We start from the raw sequence: 26338 nt of genomic DNA, 5'->3' as shown, positions 1-26338 counted from the left end.
CATCCTCCCTCTCTCTCCCAGGTTCTCACCTAATACTTCAATAAGACACACACACACACACTTTGCTATCAGCTCAGTCAGTGTTAGCTAAGCTCCAGCATACTGCGCTGTTTACACCTATTCAGCCGCCGCCCCTCTCTCCCGTAATCCCCTCTTTCTTATCCCCTGCCTGTGCTCTGTGTCAATGGCATTAGCACAAAGGCATTTTCATACCCGGCAGACTCGCACCCACCAATTCAATAGAATTGGAAAGATTATTACGCCACATGTTTTTATTCTACATTCTATCTCTTTTCCCCCCCCAGGTTGTAGCGGCCCGTCTCGCAGTTTATTGCGAATTTGCAGTGTATTACATCATGTAAAAGCACAAAAGCATCACTGCGAGTGATTCACAGGGAGAGAGAGCTACAAACATGTTTTTACTTCCCATTTCCTCGTTTTCAACACCTTTTAGGTAGTGTTATCTTAAATACCCTGGTAAATTGCCTTTTCAAAGGCGGCAGGAACTGTTCACGACACATGGGAAGAGGAAGATGCTTTCACCGTTCACCAATAACCAGAGGCTTTGGGTTGGGTTGTGTGGGTTGACATTGCTTTGGGGGTTTCAGTAAGCGACTCAGCAGGTAGTTGCAGTATTAGCAAAGCGGCGGAGAGGTTGAATAAGTAAACAGAGGGAAAGTTGTGTGGGGGGGATTATTGCTAATCCCTGCCTAGGATACATGGGCTGGGATTACACAGTCTCTCCAACAGGCCCTGGAATGTTGGGCCGTGTCATCTCTCTGACAAAGAATGAAAGTTAAGATCTCTAGGCTTTATCGTTTTATGTGTGTCTCGAGCAAGCTTGGTTGGTGAGCTACAGTATCCATCGGTCCCATTGGGATTGGTAATGGAAGGTGGGTTTGACTCCAAGGACACTCAAACGCTTTGCTTTGGCCAATCGTGTCGTCCTCTGAGTTGCGTATAGATTTCAACTTTCCGGCTCATCTTAGTACATTTCTCCACATGATCTTGAGGGCAACCGCCAAGCACCTGTCAAGCCTCCGCGAAACAATGACGGCGCTGCACGTTCTGACTTCATCTTGACTCACTCCCCCCCCCCCCCCCCCCCCCCCCTCCTTCACACGGACTTATTCTCTCACCAAGTTCCTGATGTCCCCTGAACGCTAGCTGCCAGAATGATCATGTTTATTCTGGATTGCCATTTGGAAAAACAGCGTTTTGACATTTGTGAAGGCCTCAGAGGGGGCTAGTGATGTGAGGCTATTGTGCCATCCCTCCTCCTAGCAGCCTGTTATTTCTGTCACACAGCAGACACAAGATGACTTGCAAAAAATACCCCTCTCCTGAGGGTTAAACAAGCTACCATGGAAACAACATTATTTCAGAGGTTTATGGCCGTCAGACCCTAGGCAACATGCTATTAACGCTCAGAAAGAATGAGACTAACTCATTCTATCTTCACTCATAGAGCATTATCAACAGCTCTGGGCTGTTTTCTAAGTGAGCCTATAATGCTGTCCCTAGTGGTTGAACTACAGGAAAGAACATAAAACAATGGCATGCTGGTGGTATTCCCTGGGCAGTCCCTATGTCATCAACCCGAGGGAACCTTTTCCACTAGATACCAGCTCAGACTGGTTTGATGTGGTTCAGTGTTAAATGTGAGACCAGGGCTGCTGATATTTGATATCCTTACTGACCTGAAATCACATCCTTTTTTTGTTATTGCATCATTTCTAGCACCAGCTCCCACACATTGACCGTCTTATTGTCTAGCCCTTTTTTCTTTGACTGCAATTAGCAGTCTAGCTAGCATGAACAGTGAAGACCTCAAACTCAGCAGGGCCCATTTTATCTTGCTGCTGGGCGAGCTAGCCGCTAAATCGATGTGAAAGTTAAGCAGATGCTAACATGCTAATTGGATTAGGGCCAGCAAATGAGATATCGGTGAGCGTGATGGTTTTCCTAATGGCCGAGTTAAAGCTAATTCCACGTGTTGTCGTGGTAGGAAAAAAACAATGCATCACCATAACAACAAGTTAATTCATTCCGGGAAAGGTTTGTTGCTAGTGGGAGTTGTAGGAAATTGTTAGTCGGCATGACGACTGGATATCAGATTTTTTTTTAAGTAGCTTGCTACTTAAACTGCTGGTTGCACAATCCTCCATTAAGGAATATAGAATTATCTGTTGTTCTTGCTCCTTCGACACAGCCTGTTGGTGCATTATGGTAAGAAAGCATACAAAAGTTGCTATTGTACAGGTTATCACCTATGCTGGCGAAAGGATGAATAATATTGAAACTATTGGCATCACATTACCTTGTATGATTCTGATGGGTTGAAGAGAAGGGGTCGTTTTGTGTCGAGGTCAGAGAGAGACGGGATAGAGGTCAGAGAGAGACGGGATAGAGGTCAGAGAGAGGGACGGGATAGAGGTCAGAGAGAGGGACGGGATAGAGGTCAGAGAGAGGGACGGGATAGAGGTCAGAGAGAGGGACGGGATAGAGGTCAGAGAGAGGGACGGGATAGAGGTCAGAGAGAGGGACGGGATAGAGGTCAGAGAGAGGGACGGGATAGAGGTCAGAGGTCACTGGTCCTGGAAAGCTTACCAAGGAGGAAATTAGCTGCAGCAGGAGAGGTCAGTGCACCAGGCAGCTCATTGCCAAGCCTGTTCTGCCGGACTAAATCCTCTTGTTTTCACTCCCTATTATTGTTTTTCTTAACACGGGCAATGTTAGAAAATGTTTTTTTAGTGCTCTTACCTTTTTACTGTTATCTTGAAAGGAATTGCTTTTTACCTAGGCCTATTTATGTTTTCCTTGTTTGTGTCCGTGCATGTGGTCCATTCTTAGTAATGCGTGCACCCCTGTTAGCAATTAGCTGAGCTTATAGCCTTAGAGAATTATAGTAGATTATGTAGTTTTGTCACCTGTTTGCATTGCATTTAATAAGACCTATATGGGCCCCAACAACCTCAGGAGTTTTGGATAGAATTTCAAGAATGTGCCCTTCGAGTCTGAGAACTCAACTTACATGACTCGTCATCACCCCACTATGGTCATGCTTTCCCATGAAGTCAATCACATAGATGATGTCATTACTCAACTATACACCCTCTTCACTCACTGTAGCAGTATGATAACTCTATATTAAGGTCTGTCCTTCCTATTGTGTGTGTTATCTGGTGAGAGTGTGACTATGAACACCTAAGCCATTTCCACTCATTGACATCACCTTTCCAGATTTCTCTTTAGGCCTATATGACAAATATGACGAGTCTCCTGTCATTCCCACTAGTGTTGTCACGATACCAGACTTATGACTTTGATAACAGGTTTACTATCACGATACTCGATACCTAACCATACTCGATAACCAAAACAATACCACAGCAAAATAATACCCTCTTTTTTTTTCTGCTTTCCAGTCTTGAAATCACACTTTCTTAATAGAAAAACAACATAATTAGATATTCTATCTCCACAAAATTGCTTAAACCACATCAGCGAATCACTTGTCTTGGAAAAATGATAGAAATGTAGATTTTTGCGTGTACTCACCCTTTTAATTCAAGTGTGCATGCACTCAGCACTGCTGTTTTGTAAGCTGTCTTTCTGTAGCGCACATGTGAGGGAGTTTGTAAAACAAATGGCCATTGGATTGATGCAAAAATTAATGGTTCTGCCAGGTAGGCATAGGTTACTTTGTGGTTAACTTTTAAATGAGAAGTTTTTTGGGGGAAAGCCTTTCCATCCTATTTATTTAATTTAACTAGGCAAGTCAATTAAGAACAAATTCTTAATTACAATAACTACATACACAGGCCAAACCCGGAAAACGCTGGGCCAATTGTGCACAGCCCAATGAAACTCCCAATCACGGCCAGTTGCGATACAGCCTGGATTCCGAACCAGGGTGTCTGTAGTGGCGCCTCTAGCGCTAAGATGCAGTGCCTTAGACTGCTGCGCCACTCGGGAGCCCGAAGGCGGTCGTTCATTAGCATCGTTAACGGCTAGACAGTGGTAGATGTACGTGCACCGCTCACACTAGATGGGCCATATCCTCTTCAGGAAGTTGCAGGGAATACGAATCACTGATCCATTCTGTTCATGTCTTATCATTTAAAATCACAAATTAAACTGAAAGTGCAAACCACTGCATTTAACCATGGCAAGGTGACTGGGAATATGGTGGCAATCAAACAGGCGAAACGTCAGTATAGAGAGAAAGTGAAGTCGCAATTCAGCGGCTCAGACACGAGACGTATGTGGCAGGGTCTACAGACAATCACGGACGACAAAAGGAGAACCAGCTACGTCGCGGACACCTTTGCCTTGCTTCCAGACAAGCTAACACGTTCTTTGCCCACTTTGGGGATGAAACAGTGCCACCGACGTGACCAGCTACCAAGGACTGTGCTCTCCTTCTCTGTGACCAACGTGAGTAAGACATTTAAATGTGTTAACCCTCGCAAAGCCGCCCGGCCCAGACGGATTCTCTTGCCGCGTCCTCCGAGCACGCGCAGACCTGCTGGTTGGTGTGTTTACGGACATATTCAATCTCTCCCTATCTACTGTCCCCACATGCTTCAAGATGACCACCATTGTCCCTGTTCCCAAGAATACAAAGGTAACAACTAAATGACTATCGCCCCGTAACACTCACTTCTGTCATCATGAAGTGCTTTGAGACTAGTCAAGGATCATATCACCTCCACCTTACCTGTCACCCTAGACCTACTCCAATTTGCATACCGCCCCAGTAGGTCCACAGACGATGCAATCGCCATCACTCTGCACACTGCCCTCTCCCATCTGACAAGAGGAATACCTATGTAAGAATGCTGTTCAGTGACTATAGCTCAGCATTCAACACCATAGTACCCTCCAAACTCATCATTAAGCTCATGGCCCTGGGTCTGAACCCTGCCCTGTGCAATTGGGTCATGGACTTCCTGACGGGCTGCCCCAGGTGGTGAAGGTAGGAAACAACTAGAGGTCGACCGATTATGATTTTTCAACGCCGATACCGATTTATTGGAGGACCAAAAAAAGCCAGTACCGATTAATCAGCCAATTTTTATTTTATTTTATTCTATCGTTTAATTTTGTAATTTTTATATTTGTTATAATGACAATTACAACAATACTGAATGAACAATGAACACTTATTTTTAACTTAATATAATACATAAATAAAATCTATTTAGTCTCAAATAAATAAGGAAACATGCTCAATTTGGTTTAAATAATGCAAAAACACAGTAAAAGTGCAATATGTACCATGTAAAAAGGCTAAAGTTTAAGTTCCTTGCTCAGAACATATGGAAGCTGTTTGTTCAATATTCCCAGTTAAGACGTTTTTAGGTTGTAGTTATTATAGGAGTTATGACGCGTCAACTATTTCTCTCTATACCATTTGTATTTCATATACCTTTGTCTATTGGATGTTCAAGTAGACACTTTAGTATTGCTAGCCTAATCTCAGGAGTTGATAGGCTTGAAGTCATAAACAGCGCTCTGTTTCAAGCATTGCTAAGAGCTTCTGGCAAACACAGTAAAGTTTGAATGAATGCTTACGAGCATGCTGCTGCCTACCACCGCTCAGTCAGACTGCTCTATCAAATATCAAAACATAGACTTAGTTATAATATAATAAACACACAAATACGATCCTTTTGTCATTAATATGGTCAAATCCGGAAACGATCATTTCAAAAACAAAACGCTTATTCTTTCAGTGAAATACGGAACCGTTCCGTATTTTATCGAGCGGGTGGCAACCCTAAGTCTAAATATTGCTGTTACATTGCACAACCTTCAATATTATGGAAAATTCTGGAAAATTAGTTCACAACGAGCCAGGCGGCCCTAACTGTTGCGTATAGCCTGACTCTGTGTGCAATGAACGCAGGAGAAGTGACACAATTTCCCGAGTTAATATTGCCTGCTAACATTCATTTATTTTAACTAAATATGCAGGTTTAAAAAATATACTTCTATTTATTGATTTTAAGAAAGGCATTGATGTTTATGGTTTGGTACATTTGTGCAACGATTGTGCTTTTTTCGCGAATGCACTTTTGTTAAAACATCACCCGTTTGGCGAAGTAGGCTGTGATTCGATGATAAATTAACAGGCACCGCATTGATTATATGCAACGCAGGACAAGCAAGTTAACCTAGTAATATCATCAACCATGTGTAGTTAACTAGTGATTATATGATTTTTTTTAATTTATTTATAAGATAAGTTTAATGCTAGCTAGCAACTTACCCTGGCTCCTTGCTGCACTTGCGTAACAGATGGTCAGCCTGCCATGCAGTTTCCTCGTGGAATGCAATGTATTCGGCCATAATCGGCGTCCAAAAATGCCGATTGACAATTGTTGTATGAAAACTTGAAATGGGCCCTAATTAATCAGCCATGCCGATTTTAATATGTCGACCTCTAGAAAGAACACCGCTGATCCTCAACACTGGGGCCCCACAAGGCTGCATGCACAGCCCCCTCCTGTACTCCCTGTTCACCCATGACTGTGGCCAAGCACGCCTCCAACTCAATCATCAAATTTGCAGATGACTAAACAGTAGTAGGCTTGATTACCAACAATGATGAGACAGCCTACAGAGAGGTGAGGGCTCGGAGTGTGGTGTCAGGGAAATAACCTCTCACTCAACATCAACAAAACAAAGGAGATGATCGTGGACTTAAGAAAACAGCAGAGGGAGAACCCCCTGATCCACATCGCCAGGACACCAGTGGAGAAGGTGGACGTTTTTAAGGTCCTCTGCGTACACATCACCGACAAACTAAAATGGTCCACCCACACAGACAGTGTGGTGAAGAAGGTGCAACCGTGCCTCTTCAACCTCAGGAGGCTGAAGAAATTTGGCTTGTCACCTAAAGCCCTCACAAACTTTTACAGATGTACAATTGAGAACATCCTGTCGGGCTTTATCACCGCCTGGTACGGCATCTGCACCGTCCACAACTGCAGGGCTCTCCAGAGGGTGGTGCGGTCTGCACAACGCATCACCGGGGAAAACTACCTGCCCTCCAGGACACCTACAGCACCCAATGTCACAGGAAGGCCAAGAAGATAATCAAGGACTGCAACCACCCAAGCCACTGCCTGTTCACCCCACTATCATCCAGAAGGCGAGGTCAGTACAGATGGATCAAAGCCGGGACCGAGAGAAGCTGTTTTTCAGTCTATCTCAAGGCCATCAGACTGTTAAATAGCCATCACTAGTACAGAGAGTAGTACAGAGAGGCAGCTGCCTACCTACAGACTTGAAATCATTGGCTACTTTAATAAATGGAACACTAGTCACTTTAATAATGTTTACATATCTTGCGTTACTCATCTCATATGTATATACTATATTATATTCTACTGTATCTTAGTCTATGCCGCTCTGATATTGCTTGTTCATATATTTATATATTCTTAATTCCTTTACTTAGATTTGTGTGTATTAGGTATTTGTTGTGAAATTGTTAGATATTGCTGCAGTGTCGGAACTAGAAGCACATGTGATTGTGGGTGCAGCGAAATGCATCTGCTAAACACGTGTATGTGACAAATAAAATGTGATTTGATTTGATATTCCTCCATTCTTTTCCTTCATTGTGCCTCTGCAGGAGAAGTTGGTTTAGAGGGCAGCTTTTAGCCGCCAAGACCAATCCATAACAATCTGGCAGTCTGCTGAAATCATGCATTATTTATAGAGGGAAGGAAGCTGATCTCGGAACAGCGGCTCTCTGTCTGTAACTGTGAGTGGGGGAACAGCAGGGTAGAAATTATACTGACCTAAGAGCAGCACTTTGACCACACCTTGTGTGTAGCCGTCAGGTATGTGCATGTTTGCCTCTGTCTGTGTTTGCATGTGTATTGTTAACTCGTGCGCATAATGTGCACCGTAGGGCTGCACAATATGGGAAAATAATCAATCAATCAATGTTTTTGTTAACCAAATATTGATATTTGTGATTTTAGTTGAGATTTAGATCGAAACACTTTGGTGAACTGTTGGCATCATAGAAATTAAATCAGTATTGCAATTCTATGGTTGGTGTTTGGCATGACAACTAATGAAAAAACAGGTAGTTAAAAGTTGTTGTGACAGGGTAGGAACCAAAGTGTTGGTCAGTATCCCAGGGGACCCTTGTTACATTGGTGTAAAAAATTAAATAATAATAAGCCTCTTGCGACATATATCAATATTGCAATTTAATTGTGCAGCCCTAGTGCACTGTTTGCATGCAACGGTAGAGGTGGCAGTTAGCCTAGTGGTTAGAGCATTGGACCAGTAACCGAAAGGTTGCTAGATCGAATCCCTAAGCTGACAAGGTAAAAATCTGTTCTGCCCCTGAACAATGCAGTTAACCCACTGTTCCTAGGCCGTCATTGTAAATAAGAATTTGTTCTTTACTGACTTGCCTAGTTAAATAAAGGTTAAATTAAAACATTTATATTAAAAAACGGTTAAACTGTGCTTGTGTGTGCACGCTGGAGGGCCATAGTAGGTGTCCATTTCACCTGCAGAAGACTTGCTCTCTCCAAAACCATTGCTCAATGTCTGGACTTATCTAAATATGGCACTTGCATTGCACTCAATGCTCTATCATGCACCCCCTCTTCTCTCTTTCTGAAACACTGTTTTTTAAATGTAAATCCACATTTACATTGATCCTAATGGCAAGGCTTTCCACCACTGTTTTGTTAACCATTTCTTGTTGAAAAATGTTAATCGTGCTATTCAAGCACTGGCCTTACACGAGAACCGCTCCATTATGTAGCCTAGGCTACTGTCAGACAACCCCTTTGAAGTTGACTACAGTCATAATGTAATAACCGTCAAACGGGTTTGAAGTGGTAATGGCTTTCACTGTCATGTTGTAAAGGTCATGTTTCAAGCGTGTCACTGTCTTAAATGGTTTAGTATTGAGGGGGTTGGGTTGGTTGCAGTTATAGACTATCTCTCATACAGAATAAGTTAAACTGTGTTTTTGTCCTTGGCTCTGAGGTAGGCCTATATCTTTAGGCCTAATAACCTTCCTCCCATAAGTGAGGCCTTAGGCATACTACATCATCATTGTGCGACGTGTGATTGAGCTGCCCTTGCTCATCGACTCACTGGCTTCATTGAATTAGGACCATTTGCCCAGAGGCTTACAGTATATGCTGAAATGAGGTCAGTTTTGCTTTCTCCCTTCTAAATGATTAAGGCTATGAATAGAGGAGGGTAGGCTGATCTTAGATCTGTGTGTACATGTAACTTCTAGAGCTGTTCCGTCGGTCACTTCCAGAGATATCACCTGACAACTAGGGCAAATAACAAGCGCAAGTGTCTAACCAGTACCTTGTTAACCTGGCTTCCAAAGCTATCTCCATCCCTTTAGTTTGTACCATAGACGAAACCCAGTCTGGGCTTATTAATTGGATGAGCACTCTCTCCGTGACTTCTCTTGTGACTGTAAGTGGGATACCGTGGTCATGTGACGCACGCAGTCGTAGCGTCTTAGCCTAGTGGAAACATCACCATTCGCCTTGTTACATCACTCGGAGACCATTGCCCAGGGTCTTGCTCTAATAATGGTTAAAGGATCATTGAACCACAAAGGTATACAGTTAAATGATAAAGCCTAGGAAGCTTGAGATAAGGACGGACTATATTCGTTAAAGGATAGCATAAACAACAGCATACCAAGGGTATGGTTGTCATTCCAGGACGATTATCCTACCTATAGGCAAAAGGTAGCCTGTGTTTGGTCCATTCTACACAGTCTACATTGTTTTATCACTTGCTTGCCATTTTATTTCCAAAACAACGTCTCTTGTTTATGGTCGATGACACAAGCGGTCATAAGACAAGCCTGTGTGTTGTGCGTTGTCATGTGCGGGCTGGATGATGACCTCATCGTTTGCTCTCTATCGACATCCAGACCAAGGGTCATATGATGAACCAACCAACCAGTCCCAAATGTCACTCTGTCCCACACTGTTCAATCCGTTCCCAGAATTACAGCTTTGGAATTAGGCCTAGATGGGACGGTCTCGTTATGTTGGGTATTTTGGTCCCTCATAGCTTGTTGTGAAAGCGTTTGTTCCCGTTCTGAGGCAATCCCAGAGAGTACATCCCACTTTGTTTCTATTACCGTCAACAAGTTTCAAACAAGTTCCACTTTCTCCTTTTATAAAGGATTTGTTTATCTTCAAATAATTAGTCAGGCATTTTATGTATTGCTCTGAGGGGTGTGTGTGTGTGAGCATGTGAGAGAAAGACCCAGAAAAGGAGGGTTAGTGTGTCACACACACATTTGAATGCTTTCATATGATGTGTGTGTGTGTGTGTGTGTGTTAGTCTCTCACCTGGTGGTGTCACAGTGGGGTTATAATCACTAGGTGTGGGTGGGGTTATTGGCCTGCTGGGAAGGCTGACGCTGAACAAGCACAGAGAGACACACAGCATGGCATTCTGTCAGCCTCTACCCACTCAACCCTTTCTCTCCGTCTGGGAATGGGAAACGGTGATTTATATTCAGATAACCATGCAGTCATCTATTCATCCATATAGCCATGCATTCATGTCAACTTGGTAACTTCCAGGAAAGCCTGCATTGATTTTGACGACTCTACCATTCCCTGTCTTCGTTTATGAGGCTACCTTCTAACCTTCCTTGCTTCTTGTATTCTTGTGATATCGTAGACTGTCTGTAGACTCTTACGATCGATTCAGTGCCATTTTATAGGGATCGCCTTGTGATTTTGCTCCCATTTGATCATTGCTATAGTAGCCATGATTTCAGCATTACCCACCCAAAGACTAGGACATAGGATCAGCCTACAGGGTGGTATTTTAGGTTCTCTTTCACCAGCCCTGCAAGCCAGCTGGTCCCTCAGTGTGGTGACAATGCTTGTCACGGAAACTGTGGGTTTCCTGTCAGAGCTGTGTTGGACTCCATCCCCTATCAAAGGACAGAGCTCAGCCAGGGGAAGTCTTTAAGGGCTTAATTAAATTCCCCTCTCATTGATTTGGCCCTGCTTTCAATAAGGATATTGTAGGAATCGGCTACTGTAACTCGGCCTGATTAACTTTTTGTTAATTGCTTAGTGATACGCCTTCGAGTCCTGCTATTGGAGTAGGTTCCTCCTCCAAACCTTGATTTAACAGTCTAATGCCCATTGTTGAACCCATTCTTTGTTCTGGCTGAGTTGAGGTTGTTCGATAATGACACACTATGGGGACATCGTGGACTAAATTGCCTACATGTCTAACATTGCCCTCCTGTTTGTGTAGGTTCATCTGTTTGTAGTTGGGAGTTTGTTTGGTGATGATACAGTATGGGGACGTGTGTAACCTTTGCCCTCTCCCTGTCTATCTCCCTAGGCTGTGACCCAGCAGGAGCACTGCGATGGCCAGCTGCCACAGTAGCCATGCAGACACCGCCAAAGCTCCTCCTCCCTCAGCCTCACGGCCGCCAGCCTTACCCAAGCTCCACGTCCAGGGCTCGCTGTCCCGGAAGTCCATCACTATCCACTTCTCGCCCCTGGGCGAGGAAAAGGAGGAGGAGGAAGAGGAGCTCTATGGGGCAGTTGTGTCCTCTCCTCTTCCCCCTGCTGGACCTATAAAGGACCCAGGCATTGTGACGGCCCTGGAGGCCAGCGAGGATCTGATCCTTGATGGAGCCGGGTTGGACTCAGAGGATCAGGCTGCAGTTCTGCCTATGTTGTCCTCAACTGGTCCTCAAAGCTCCATCACCTCCACATTACCCTCTGAACTGAAAAGCTCCTCTCCTTCCCCTGCCTCTACCTTTAAATCCACTTCCTCCAAGTCTAGTGACAAACCTTTCTTCAGCCTGGTCAAGTCTCTATCCTCTGACATCATTGAGCCTTCTGAAAATGTCTCCATCTCCCCCGCTGCCCCCACTTCCGTGAGCCACCGCCACCTAATGAAAACGCTGGTCAAGTCACTCTCCTCTGACACCTCCCAGGAATCCCCACCTTCCTCCTCCTCCTCGCCCTACCGCCTCTCGGACTCCCGCCTCAACCTGCACCTCTTCAAGCAGTTCACGCAGTCCCGTGCCCCAGTAGGCGTCGTTGCCGGGGGTGACTCCAAGACCGCCCCCTCCTCGACGCTCACCTCCCCAGACAGCCGCAACTTCTTTAAGGCGTCCGTGGAGGCGAGCATTGAGGACACTAAGCGCCGTTTCTCCGAGGCCATCTACGAGCCTCTCCAGCTGTTCAATAAGATCATGGAGGACAAGAGCGGAGGCATTGGCAGCAGTGCCTTTCGGTCCAAAGCACTCTCGTCCAGTGCTTCGGAGCTCACCTGCCTGGCCTCCCTCAACAACGGCCAACCGGAGAGCAACAACAACTACAGCATCAAGGAGGAGGAAAACGGGGACGACTGGGAGTCTGAGGGGACTGGAAACGGAGCCAGCTCTCCAAATCCCACCTCTGACACCAGAAGTCCTAAAATGTCTTCCTCCGCTTCCGCCTCTCTCGGCCTGGACAAGTGCTCCATGTCAGCCCTGGCCAAGCTGGAGGATGAGGACTTCTGCATCCTGTCTAGTGAGGACTTTGAGGATACCGAGGGGGATTATGGAGACACAACGGACAATACATGTAGCCAAGTCAGACTGCCGCCTAGTGGCAGTTCGGAACTATGCAGTGACGACAAGTACGAGGGAGAAGATCCACCACCCAGCATTCCACACTACACCCTGATCATCATCACAGCGCTGGTCTACGGGTACTTCGTGTTGCCCCTGCCCACCTACGTTGGGGGTATGCTGCTGGGAGTGGGACTAGGGTTCATGCTAGCTATCGCTGTGGTGTGGTTGGCCGGACCCAAGCCTTCTGGCAATCGCACCAGACATCCCAGACACCAGGGGAAGCTGAGGAACATGGCCCAGCTGGGCATCAAAGAGCCAAGCATCTTCAAGGTGAGGAACTCCATGATCTTCTTCTAACCTATTGGTTCTCTAACCCCTCTTCAGGGACCCCCAGATGTTCCACAATTGAGTTGTACCCTGGAACTACCACTCCTGATTCACTAAACAAGGGCTTAATGATTAGTTGAGAAGTGGAATCAGTAGTGCTAGATCTGGAATAGAGCAAATTCATTGGACAGGCTGGGGATCGCTGAGGAGAGGTTTGAAATCACTGTAAAACCAATTAACTGAAGATATGCAGAAATCTATGGTCACACGAATAGGCAGTGGTGCTGAACACAACCCCAAAAAGGAATGATTCATAAGACCATGTTATTATTACCTAGCTAATGGCCAGATTTCTGTTCGTTAACAATGAGAGACCTGCTGTGGTAAGGTATCACGTTGAACTTTCCCAATACTTGTGTTATCAGAGCAAAGCTGCTTTTAGACCGACCATTAGAGATCGATTTCTCAAGGTTGACCTGTAATTCACTAGCCTTGATCCCATTGGTGTTCATTGTACATTTTTAAGAAGAAGCCGGGTGACCATCTTGTAGCCTGGTCTTAATTGCGACTAATTATTATTTTAGCTCCTGCTGTGCAATACTGTTTTCATAAAAGCACCTTTAAAAAAACGTCCAATGTTCTCAGATTTTTCAGAAATCCCTGCTGGAGGATTTCCTCCCTGCTTAATCCCTCCTAATTCCAGGAATCCTCCAACTGGGACTTCTTAAAAACCTGTGAACTTTGGGAATTGTGCAACCCTTGTAGAGAATGAATTGTAAGGTCACCGTGAAGTAGGCCTAGATCAGGTCTCCTTTATTACTGACTGATCACCTACATGTAACTGCCAAACTGAAGAAAACACCAACAAAATGTCTTAATAGGGCGTTGGGCCACCACGAGCCGCCAGAACAGCTTCAATGCACCTTGGCATAGATTCTACAAGAGTCTGGAACTCTATTGAAGGGATGCAACACCGTTCTTACACGAGAAATTCTATCATTTGGTGTTTTATTGGTGGTGGTGGAAAATGCCATCTCAGTAATCTCCAGAATCTCCCATACGTGTTCAATTGGGTTGAGATCTGCTGACTGAAACACACACAGACGCACACAGACACCCTATGCTCCTTTGAACCCCCTCTTTCAAAGTCACCGAGGTCTCTTCTATATATTGTAGCCAAAATAATGGGCAAAAGGGGATTTTTATATGTGACACTAAGCATGATGGGACGTTCATTTCTTAACTCAGGAACCTCACCTGTGTTGGCAGCACCTACTTTAAATATACTTTATCCCTCATTTACTCAAGTTTCCTTTATTTTGGCAGTTACATGTACAACGTTTCAGCACCCATCATTAACTGTGACTGGCTTAAAGTCATACTCTAGGATTTTCGCAATGAGGCCATGTATCTACTTTCCCAGAGTCAAACGAACTAGTGGATACCATTTATATGTATCTGTGTCCAGTATGAAGGAAGTTAGAGGTAGTTTTGCGAACCAATGCTAACTAACGTTAGCGCAATGACTTGAAGTCTATGGGTATCTGCTAGCATCCTGTCAAAGCCTCTTATATTATCCTCTTCTAGTCTCCTGACTAGTCTCTCCTCTAGACAAATACAGACGACTGTCGTGACAGCCCACATAAAGTGCCATTCAGAGAAGAAATACGCCTATTTGAGCAGTAAATGAGATCGTCCACGCTTCGACTCTCTCAACGCTTTGATGTCAGAGGGAACAAAAGAGCGAGCCTCCGAGGCAAATATACCTCATCCTCCATTGTTAGCACTAATAGACAATAAATTACCTGAGGGAAGCCAGCTGTGCATTTAGCAGCATTAGCACTCAAATGGATCAGACAGACCATAGCCACTGTGGCTGTATATCATACTCAAAGCCTGTTAGCCTACTTTCTCTTCACTGCTAATGCCCTCCATGGCTTGCCAGGCAGTAGTAGACCCTGTGGAAGAGTGGTCACCCCATGTCCCGTGGCCCTCCTTCCAAATGATGTCACCTCTGGACTGTCAACGAAAGCCAGTCGGTCAGTCACAATATAATGGAGAGGGTTCACTGTCTTGTTTGACCCCCACATATTGGAAAGCTGATGATAACATCACCAGCAGGCAGCACACAAGCACATGAACTGTCAGGCTTTACTGTCCTGGGCTTGGCCTTGTCAGTAAAAGGGACAGTGAATGGTGGTGTTATGGACACAAAGGGGTTAGGCTTTGTTCAGGGCTATAATATGAGAATTTGGTGACAAGTGTCTTCTCTCTCTATCTGTCTCTCGCTCTCGTTCTCCCTCATTCTCTTATTCTCTCACATGCCCTCTCTCCCTGTCTCCTTCTCTCTTTTTTATGTCTTTATTTCTGTCATTCTCTCGCTCTCTCCCATCTCCCTCTTCATATCTAGCTGTGGTAGCAATAGAACCAGCACATCTAGGCCTATATCAAGTTTCCTGCAGGAGACTTGTGTGTCTGTGATGGCAAAGCTCTAGGGGACGTCTTGATCTCTGCGAAGAGGAAGGGACGAGATGAGTCTGGAGGGTTGCATTCTATATGGCACCCTATTCCCTATATAGTGCACTACTTCAGACTCAGCCGACGAGGAGGCAGCACGTTACTAGATGACTGCTGTCGCGATTTTACTACCCTCTTCAATCTATTGCCGTTGGATGAGGCTTTTTATTAGTGGTTCAAGGCTAAACCAGTGGTGCAATATTTCTCTACACATGTTGAAGTTAAATAACGTGAACAATACACTGGTGGTAAAAGTGATGATAGCCGCTAGGAGCAACCAGTTTCAATCATCACCATACCTAACACGCAGTGCAGACCATCAGGGTTGAGGTCAAGTCGTGGATTGTTGTGTGTTTGAATCTGTGACGGCATCACCGTTCTTTTGAAGCGTTTTAGAAGTTACTGGTCCCGTCTGTGGCGTAGGGCATGTCCAGAGATTTAGACTGACTTCATTTCAACCCCTTAGAGTTGATTATGCCTAGTAGTTTAATGAAGCTGTTGGTAGCAGTGACATTAGAAGACACACACATAGGATGCAGTCTAAGCCAGCATGAGTAATTTAGGAGGAAAATACAGCTAGATAAATCAACACAGTTAATTTTCTACCATAAAGTTTTGTAATTGACCTCAACACCAAATATGTTTTGGAAGCTATTTTTTTTTAAACAAATGACTTTTTGACCCACCCACTACATCATTTTGGTCTAACTACACACGTGGGGCGCCCTAGTTCACAAATAGACTGGGTTTTCGTTTTAATACATATTGCTTGTTCATAAATTGAAGTAGAGAGAACGCAAACAAACCCAGGAAAGGAGCTGAAAGGCTATCCGCTAAGTCAGAGACAATGAAATGATTAATTTGGGACTATTGGCAAGACATGCATCATACTTCTCAACAGCCTACTATGAGCATTACCAAATCCTTCTGATCCATCTGTTCTTGACCAACACAGGAGTTTTGATCTCAATTTTGACACAATGATTGGGATTTAGTTTCTATACATATAGACGGAATCAGATGTTCATGCATTTAACATTCATTTGCTTTGTCAGGTGCCTAAAATCATTGTAGTGTCTTTCCGGAAGGGTTCAGCAGTACAGAAGGTTCATACAGTGCATTCGGAAAGTAGTCAGGCCCCTTGACCTTTACCTCATTTTGCTATGTTACAGACAAATTCTAAAATGGATAAAATTATACATTTTTCTCATCAGTCTACACACAATACCCCATAATGACAAAGCGAAAGGTTTTTGTTTTTTTTGCATTTTTTTACATTTATTAAAAATAAAAAAGAACTTACACTTGAAATTGAGCTCAGGTGCTTCCTGTTTCCAGTGATCATCTTTGAGATGTTTCAACAACTTGATTTGAGACCACCTGTGGTACATTTAAATTGATTGGACATGATTTGGAAAGGCACATACGTATCAGTAAAAGGCACATGAAAGCTCATTTGGCATTTGCCAAAAGGCACCCAAAAGACTCTCACACCATGAGGAACAAGATTCTCTGGTCTGATGAAACCAAGATTGAACTCTTTGGCCTCAAATGCCAGGCGGCATGTCTGGATGAAACCTGGCACCATCCCTATGGTAAAGCATGGCGGGGGCAACATCATGCTGTGGGGATGTTTTTCAGTGGCAGGGACTGGGAGACTAGTCAGGATCAAGAGAAAGATGAACGGAGAATAGTACCTTGAGAGAGCCTTGACGAAAACCTGCTCCAGAGCGCTCAGAACCTCACATTGAGGAAAAGGTTCACCTTCCAACAGGGCAATTACCCAAACCACACAGCTAAGACAACGGAGGAGTGGCTTCGGGACAAGTCTCTGAATGTCCTTGAGTGGCCTAGCCAGAGCCTGGACCTGAACCCGATCGAACATCTCTGGAGAGACCCAAAAATAGCTGTGCAGCGACTCTCCCCTTCCAACCTGATAGAGCTTGAGACGATCTACAGAGAGAATGGGAGAAACTCGCCAAATATGTGTGCCAAGCTTGTAGTGTCATACCCAAGAAGACTTTAGGCTTTAATCGCTGCCAAAGGTCCTTCAACACAGTATGAGTAAAGAGTCTGAATACTTACAGTACCAGTCAAAAGTTTGGACACACCTACTCAGTCAAGAATTTTCTTTATTTTTACTATTTTCTACATTGTAGAATAATAGTGAAGACATCAAACAATGAAGTAACACAGATGGCATCATGTCATAACCAAAAAAGTGTTGGCTGCACTTGTTGGCTGCTTTTCCTTCACTCTGCGGTCCAATTCATCCCAAACCATCTCAATTGAGTTTGAGGTCGAGTGATTATGGAGGCAAGTCAGCTTATGCAGCAGTCAATCACTCTCCTTATTGGTCAAACAGCCCTTACACAGCCTGGAAGTGTTTTTTGGGTCATTGTCCTGTTGAAAAACAAATGACAGTCCCACTAATAGCGAAAACCAGACGGGATGGTGTATCGCTGCGGAATGCTGTGGTAGCCATGCTGGTTAAGTGAACCGTTTAATTCTAAATAAACCACTGGCAGTGTCACCAGCAAAGCACACCCACAACATCACACCTCCTCCATGCTTCATGGTGGGAACCACACACACAGACATGCAGAGATCATCTGTTCACCTACTATGTGTTTCACAAAGACACGGCGGTTGGAACCAAAAATCTCAAATTTGGACACATCGGACCAAAGGACCGAGCTGTTCTTTTACCAAGTAGGTCTGTGTTCTGTATACCACCCCTGCCTTTTCACAACACAACTGCTTGGCTCAAATGCATTAAGATGGAAAGAAATTCCACAAATGAACTTTTAACAAGGCACACCTATTCATTGAAATGCATTCCAGGTAACTACGTCATGAAGCTGGTTGAGAGGATGCCAAGAGTGTGCGACGCTATCATCAAGGCAAAGGGTGGCTACTTTGATGAATCTAAAATATTACATATTTTGATTTGTTTAACACTTTTTTGGTTACTACATGATTCCATATGTGTTTTCATAGTTTTGATGTCTTCACTATTATACTAAAATGTAGAACATAGTAAAAATAAAGAAAAACCCTGGAATGAGTGTGTCCAAACTTTTTGACTGGTACTGTATGGTAATGTGATATTTCAGTTTTTACATTTTTATACTTTTAGTAACATTTCTAAAAACCTATTTTTGCATTGTCATTATGGGGTATCGTGTGTAGATAAATGAGGGTAAAAACTATTTAATAAATTTGAGAATAAGGCTCTAACCTAACAAAAATGTTCAAAAAGTCAAGTGGTCTTAATACTTAACGAATACACTGTATAGTCTACTGTACAAATAATTTGTCGATTGATTGATTGACCTGGCTGATTTCTCTATCTCCCCCTGCAGGGCTGGATGAACGAGATAGTGAACTACGACCCGGAGACGTACCACGCCACTCTGACCCACTCTGTGTATGTGAGACTGGAGGGCTCCATCCTGCGCCTGTCCACACCCAACCGCAACATCGCGCGGCGGGCCACCCATAACGAACCCAAGCCCGATGTCTCCTATATCAGCCAGAAGATCTACGACCTCACTGACAGCAAGGTGGGTGCATTTCCTCTAGGTACAGATCTAGGATCAGCTTCCCGTTCCCAATCCTAACCTTAATTAAGGTGACTTATCTGCAGAATATTCTTATGGTTTAACTGTTGAACTCTTGTTATTAGAATGTCTCCCTTCGGACTCTGGTGTCGGCAGCTGCACTTCCTCCCTCAAATGGGCCTCAGTCACCTGGGGGCCCAGAGAGGGGAGAAGTCAGGCTTGTCTGTCACATGTCCCTGTTGCTAAGCAGAATATCAAAAAGAGAATAGGGCAAAGGAGGTCAGAAGAACATTGTTTTCATATGTGTCTTTACCTGTTGCAAACCATGTCAATGGATTTTTTTAAATTTAACTAGGCAAGTCAGTTAAGAACAAATTCTTATTTACAATGACGGCCTACTGGGGAACATTGGGTTAACTGCCTTGTTCAGGCAGGATTTGAGGATTTGATCCAGCAACCTTTCAGTTACTGGCCCACCGCTCTAACCACTAGGCTACCTGCCGCCCCAGGGGACGGCGTGAGTAATGGGGAACCAATCACTTGTCTCCACAATGTCTGTGCGTCAGTCACCCCCTCCTTGGGCCTTGGGGGATATTGTTCTCTCCCCTCGTTCCCTTTTTAGCAAGGTGGAGACTAAGTAACAGCAAATGTTCTTAGTACTGAACAAAACAACTCAGTCTTTGCATTTGGGGACAAGGTCTGGCACAGGATGTGCTGGGTTGGTGTCCGGAACCATTGTACGTCATCTGATGTTGCACCTATATAGTATGTAACCCAGAGGCTCAATCCACTCATTGGACTCTCACTCTATTCACTTTGTGGGTGGTGTGACCAGATCCCTTTATCGATACGTTTTTAATGATGTTAATATCCTGATTGGTGATTGATCTTGTCTCACCTCATTGTTAACTTAAAATATCCACTACAGTTCAACTTCAATTTATGTTCCCATTAGACCCACACAGACACACCCAACTCAAACTATTCCCTCTCTAGATCGATCTTGTGCCCCAGAGTCTGGCCAGGAAGCGCGTGTGGAACAAGAAGTACCCTATCCGCATCGAGCTGGCCAAGCAGGACGACTTCATGTCCAAGGCAGAGGGCGACCGCAGCGAAACCACACACGAGAGAACCACAGCCACAGGAGAGGCCACCGTGGGGACGGAGGAGGCCAAAAGGTCCGGTGGTCCAGAACTGACCCTGTACCTGTTTGGTCGGACGGGGAGGGAGAAGGAGGAGTGGCACCGGAGGATCCTGTTGGCCTCCAAGCCCCCCAAGACGGGGATAAAGAGAGTCACCGATCTGCAGGGGAGTAAGACTGGTGAGTGGATGGATCCAGGTGCCACACACACTCACTCACGGACCAACACACACACTTACACACACATTCTTCCGTACTAGTTATTTACAGGAAGTTATCGCTTGACTCAACATGTCTGGCGCTAGCATGCTTGCACAAATATAGTGTGACAATGTGAAAGCGTCTGAGGAAAGTGCCAGACAACATTTGTATTTCATAATGCACATGCAATATATTGATCCAACTGCATCGTTCTAAAATCTTGTTCACCTTTGACCCCCCCACCATCAGCCTTGAGCTCCCACAGCCGCAGCAGCAGCCGGAGCAGTCTGGACGAGGTGCTAGCGTCTCAGCCCAGGACCAGGGACTCAACAGCAGGCATAACAGCCAAGACCAAGTCCCTACTGGACTACAGTGTCTACATGGCCACCCTGGTAGCACCCGAGACTGGCACTGCCACTGCTACTGCCACCCCCATCGCTGCCACTAGTCCCGTAGTCCAGAGTCCACAGAGTAGCCCTGGGTCGAGCAAGAAGGTATACCTTCAACCCCCTCTCTTATTTCTTTCTCTCTTTTTTTTTACTGTACTATACTCTGTTATACATAATTTCTGTAAATAAATCAAATCACAGTACACAGTTGTGCTTAAGTTAGTATTTATCTCACTTCTTGTGTACCCGCCTACCAGTTGCAGAGCAGCAGCAGCAGCTTTGGCCCTGTCGTTACGCTGGGGGAGGAGGAGCCTGTTGCCTGGGTGAACTCTGTGATTGGCCGGGTGGCATGGGACTTCCTGGGCGAGCCCTACTGGGCCGACGTGGTCTCCAAGAAGATCCAGATGAAACTCAGCAAGATCCGGGTGGGTGGCCTTTGACCTTTCGCCTCTCATCTATGACCCTGTTGTGACAAAGGGCTTGTGTGTTTAAAAGAGCGTTCTTACACTGTTGTATCTGTACTGTATTCTGTTACCACTGAGCTGCATAGGTTCAACAGAGCAGATCAAAGGACAACAACAAAAGAAGGGATGAAGAAGATGAGGTTTATTTGGCTCAGAAGGAGCGAAGAGGGGTAGAGAGCGAGAAGGAGCCATGCATGCCTAAATATAGAAACAAAAAAACGCAAATAAAAAGAGACCAGGGGACTTATGCCTCACAGTGTATCCTTACGACTCTGCAGGGACACACACACACACACACTCTAAATGTCAGCCACTTCCGCTGTGCAGCCCCGCCACAGGACTCAGAGACTCCACACTGGGCTCAGAGAGAGAACCTCATTCCTCTCTCTCTCTCTCTCCATCCCTGTTTTGTATCCTGGTCCTTCGATTATCCCCAATGTTTCATCTTTGGCGTTGTTACTAGCCCCACGATAGTCCTTCGTCTGGTCCTATTCCCAATGTCGTGTGGTGATGTTGGCTGTTAGTCTTGTTGTCTCAGCTAGCCGGCGTGTGGGAGTCGATAGGGGCCTTTGTGGCAGATGAATGACTGGTAGAATGTGGGAGATGTAGAATGAGTGAGTGGCCTGTTACCATCAACCTCTAACTTGCACTTACTATGCAGCTGCAGCTGCTGACCCTTTGTGTGTGTCATCTACTTGACTGTTTCTTTCTCCCCCAGCTCCCCTACTTCATGAACGAGCTGACCCTGACAGAGCTGGACATGGGCGTGGCCACTCCCAGAATCCTTGGCGCCTCCAAACCCTCAGTTGACCATCAAGGTAAGAACCCTGGACGTGTGCTACTGTAACTGTCCATCAACCAAATCCTGACCAGTGAAGAAAAACTGCAATGCATTGTATTTATACACGCACTCAAACACGCATACTGTGCAACTAACACACACACACACTCGCTCAGCCAGGCTCCCACTGTGCAATGTGCTATTAGCAGGCTTGAATTCCACTTCACACAGACCCCATCGTTGGAATTGATCCCCTCCGCTGCGTGGTGCCATCATGGCAGAGGCATCATGTAGAGCTGTGCTGTGTAGTCTGTTTATTAGAATCCCTCTTTCCTTACGAGAAGGCATGAACCGTAGATTCAGTCTAGCACGGCTCTCTATAAGCATAAGGGCAGTATTGTGAGCGTGGGTGTTTTGTATGTCTGTGTCTAACATGTTGACAATTTGGTTGGAGTCATATCAGTACAGGAATTCCAAGTTTTCTTATCTGCGGTGTGGTCTCATGTGATATGAGTTAGTGCTACACAGGTCCAGCATACACACAGTCTCTCTCACACACGCACACTCTCCCCACACACACACACACACACACACACACACACACACACACACACACACACACGTATGGCGCACTGTTGATTTACATCCTCTGATTACTCGCACACGTCACGCTACTGTTTAACACGTGTAAATTTTCTCTCTCTTTTCACACACACTCCATACTTTGCTCTGTCCTGGACCAGGGGACAACACCACCACTGACAGACACGATGTAGTGCTAACTGACAGCATGAACAACAACCAAGAGACCACAGTGACAGCAGATATAGCAATACTAACAATGCTAAGTGCCAACAATAACACCACTGACAGAAACAATGTCATGCTAGCTAACAACAACCAAGAGACCACAGTGACAGCAGATATAGCAATGCTAACAACAACCGTGACAATGGTGAGGGCAACAACGCTAACGCTAACAACTGCAGCAACAAGAACAAAAGACAAGTGTCTTTTTACATAGCCACTTAGCCAGTCATGCTAACAGCAATGATCACAACGACATGCCATAGGCTGGTCATTCATTCAGCATTAGAAAAAGCTATGATGGCGTAGGAGGATAAATATTTGGAAATGGTTAGTGCTGCGCACACACACACACAAATTAGACCATCATATGATCGATAAGTCATGGGAATAGATGATTAATTGAACAAGATGCCAGACTGGTCCGTGTCGGGGATGACTTAGTCTTACAATATAGAATGGAAGCATTATCTAAGAATAAGAGTTCTAACATTGCGTTCATCAACAGAGGGAGAATGTGCAATCCCAGTAGGGGCAATAGCTCAACTCAATACCACAAATTGACAACATTATCAAGGAATATATCTAATAAGAAGAATTAGATCATTATGTTCCACAGGAGTCAACCCAATCCTGATAGACGTTTACTCACTCAGTATGTCATTCATCGATAATGTTGTCAATGAGTGATACTATGTTAGTGAAGCTCTTGTTCAGCGTGTTTTGCTAGTGTGATGGAATGTGTGTTGTGGGCAAATGCCTTGCTAAGTAGAATGTAATCAAGTCCTGAGCTGTTGAGTGGGTCACATGGTTATCTGTTAGACCTGAGTAAATAAAGGCCGAGGTACACTACAGGGGTCATAGACTTGGCTGTTAGTTGCACAACCAGCTGCTCAGTACAGACACGCTGCAGTTTGTATAGCACAGTTGAGCGTAGGTTTGGACAATACATAATATGAATATTACTAGTAGTAAATGCCTTCACTTTGGTAGAGTGACAGTCGGTTTGTTGCTTTCTAGCAGAAGCAGTGTATCTCTCGTAACATCTAACCATCCAGTACCTTACCTTCCGTATTTGCGCAGTAGGTAATCATTATTGGGTGCATACACATCACATGTCATTCCTGGGTACATACACCCTTACGCCCCACAGTATAGATTTTCCTGCGTCTTATTAGTGTGTAAATATTAGGCGAGATGGCGTCATATGATATGTAGATTAGATGCTTTACATCCTAGTAATGGCCAAAGATGACTGGCCCACTGAATGCCCCCACTCCATTGGGGCATGGCCCTCCTATGGCCTCTAAATGGCTAGGGCCCAGTCTTGATTCTGCTTCTCCCATGGGCTTGAGTTAAAGACAGGAAGAGATGAACACTAGTGAAATAATGTGCGTTTCTGTGTCTGGCATTCGGATTGTCGCTTCTCTCTCTCTCTCTTTCTACACATCTCTGTCTTTCTACAGTACCCATCTTTAATTCTCCCAGTTTCTCTGTTCCCTCTCTCTGTTCCTCTCATTCTGTTTCTTCCTCTTTTTGCCAAACACTCTCTGTCTAGGTCTCTCGGTGTCTCCCTGCTGTTCCTCTGTGAGTCACTGCCACCATTGTTTTGTCATTTCTATCGCCCCGCGCTCCGATGTGACTTAATGACAGAGGAAATGGATTCCACCACAGGCTGAGAGGGGAACAGATTCTGTTGGATCAGAGTTGGAGGAATGCACTTCCACTACACTCAGGGGGACTGGGTTATGTTCATTAGTCACCAAACAGTAAAGCATTGAGTGAAATGGGGAGCGGCTACTTGTACTTGTCCAATAAGAATGAACACGAGCCATTTTTTTTTTTTTTGTGGATTGTTAATTTCGTTTTTTTGTGAGTTATGGGTTTAAGGAGTAATCAGCTTTCTGGGAAAATCTTTTTTTATTGCCTGACGTTATGCAATGTAATGTTTTGCAATGTAAGACGTCGTCAATAATATGGTGGTTCGATCCAGCTAGGTTACAGAGTCCCACTATCTCGCAACCAAATGTTACTTAGTAATGATCATATGCTGCAACGTGGTTAACCGTTTCAAAATAGGCCCCCAAGTAAGTAGGTCAATATTTAACTCTCACTAACAGTAGAATTTGCTGTCGTATATAGCTGGACAACATCATTTTATATCAACAAATAACCTTAAATTCATTACATTTTCGTCTCTCAAACATGTTTCAATATTATTTTTATTTTGGCAACCCCACCGCAGTGCCAATCCCCCCCCCCAGCCTGACCACTGACTACCACTGTTCTAGACTGAGGCTAACACACAGCTGAACTGGCAATGTGCAGGTTAACAGACAAATAATTGCTCGAATTCACAAACGTTTGAATAATTTGCATTGGAACAAGTGTATGCAACTATAATGTTTGTTAAGGAAAATATCCTCTAGTTTACATTCTAAAGAAACATTTATATAATCCAGGGAGTTAGAGAGGCCCAGTTTGTAGTGTGCAGCCTGCCTGTCCTCCAGGCAGTTCAAGGTCTCTGCCTTCTGCCCTTACTGGAACTGCTGGGCAACCGCGATCAATAAAACTCACTGGCAGTGGAATAGAGGGTGGACCAACGTCTGTCTCTCTCTCTGTGTGTGTGTGTGTACTTTCCTGCGTGCTTTCACATTGGCATCCTTCCTTCCTCTGAGCCTGTATGCATGGGAGTGCTCCGCTCGTCTGACTCGTCACCAGGCCAGCTCACCCCAATTAAGCCAGAGTTGGCCTTTCTATACTGCTCTCGCAGCTAGCGATTTGGGGCTCCTCTCCCCACGCCATCAGCCCTGCCTTCCCTAACGCTGTCGGACACAGCCTTATTATCGCCAGGGCCACACAGGGTTAGGCAAGGGCCACAAGTCTCCGGGCTCTCTCTCTCTTTCACACCATGGGGATGTGGACGGAGTAGGTCTGATTGGACAGGGAAGGGGTGTGTTTGTTTGCGTGCCTCTGGTGTCACAGGGCTGCCTTGTGGTCACTTAGCACAGCTAGCGTTCAGGCTTGGAGAGGACGGTGTTGAGAAAGAAGCACAGCTTCTCCAACCCTTCCCTCTGGGAGTGTTCACCCCGTAGGGGAATGGTGTCACTAGTTGGTTGTCATGCATAGTTCCTCGTTTTCTCAACCTGCTATGTTTCTGTGAAAGCAATACAAACAGTGAGGCTAAAGGTCAGCCCGGCACATTGATGGCTTGCTGGTTTATGAGCTTTCAACTCGAATGCTACTCTCTTTATGATTTTCCTTTCACTCAAGCATAGTCCTAGATAAACTACTTTTGGATGAAAGCCTACAAAAAAATTGGCCTACAATATGAATTGAAAATGAATATAATACTCAATGCTAATTACATTTGTACAGAAACCTTGTCTGTCTAGCTATCAAGTTTCTTTTAAGTGTAAGTAGGCCTAACATCTGTCATTTCAAAGCACCTTCAGTGGTCTTTCTGTACACAGTGTTCTGTGACATGCCATGATAAAGAAGACCATGTGATGTAGAGAATGTA

At 44.9% G+C, this 26338-nt stretch overlaps 1 protein-coding gene across 4 annotated transcripts in view; it reads left to right on the top strand.

Moving 5' to 3' along the window:
• LOC129839704 (testis-expressed protein 2-like) overlaps positions 1-26338 on the top strand; it is a 62126-nt gene that overhangs the window by 25151 nt on the left and 10637 nt on the right. For all 4 annotated transcript variants that reach the window (XM_055907280.1, XM_055907281.1, XM_055907279.1 and 1 more), the window contains exons 3-8: positions 11398-12955; positions 18835-19035; positions 20029-20353; positions 20624-20868; positions 21021-21188; positions 21946-22045. In XM_055907280.1, the coding sequence (XP_055763255.1) occupies positions 11423-12955; positions 18835-19035; positions 20029-20353; positions 20624-20868; positions 21021-21188; positions 21946-22045 (2572 nt within the window). In that variant the 5' untranslated portion in view covers positions 11398-11422. The remainder of the gene's footprint in view (positions 1-11397; positions 12956-18834; positions 19036-20028; positions 20354-20623; positions 20869-21020; positions 21189-21945; positions 22046-26338) is intronic.

The sequence above is a fragment of the Salvelinus fontinalis genome, chromosome 40 (assembly GCF_029448725.1).
Source record: "Salvelinus fontinalis isolate EN_2023a chromosome 40, ASM2944872v1, whole genome shotgun sequence".
In the NCBI taxonomy this organism is placed as follows: Eukaryota; Metazoa; Chordata; class Actinopteri; order Salmoniformes; family Salmonidae; genus Salvelinus; species Salvelinus fontinalis.
The sequence above is the reverse complement of the archived record's forward strand: the minus strand, read 5'-3'. Positions and strand labels throughout refer to the sequence as shown.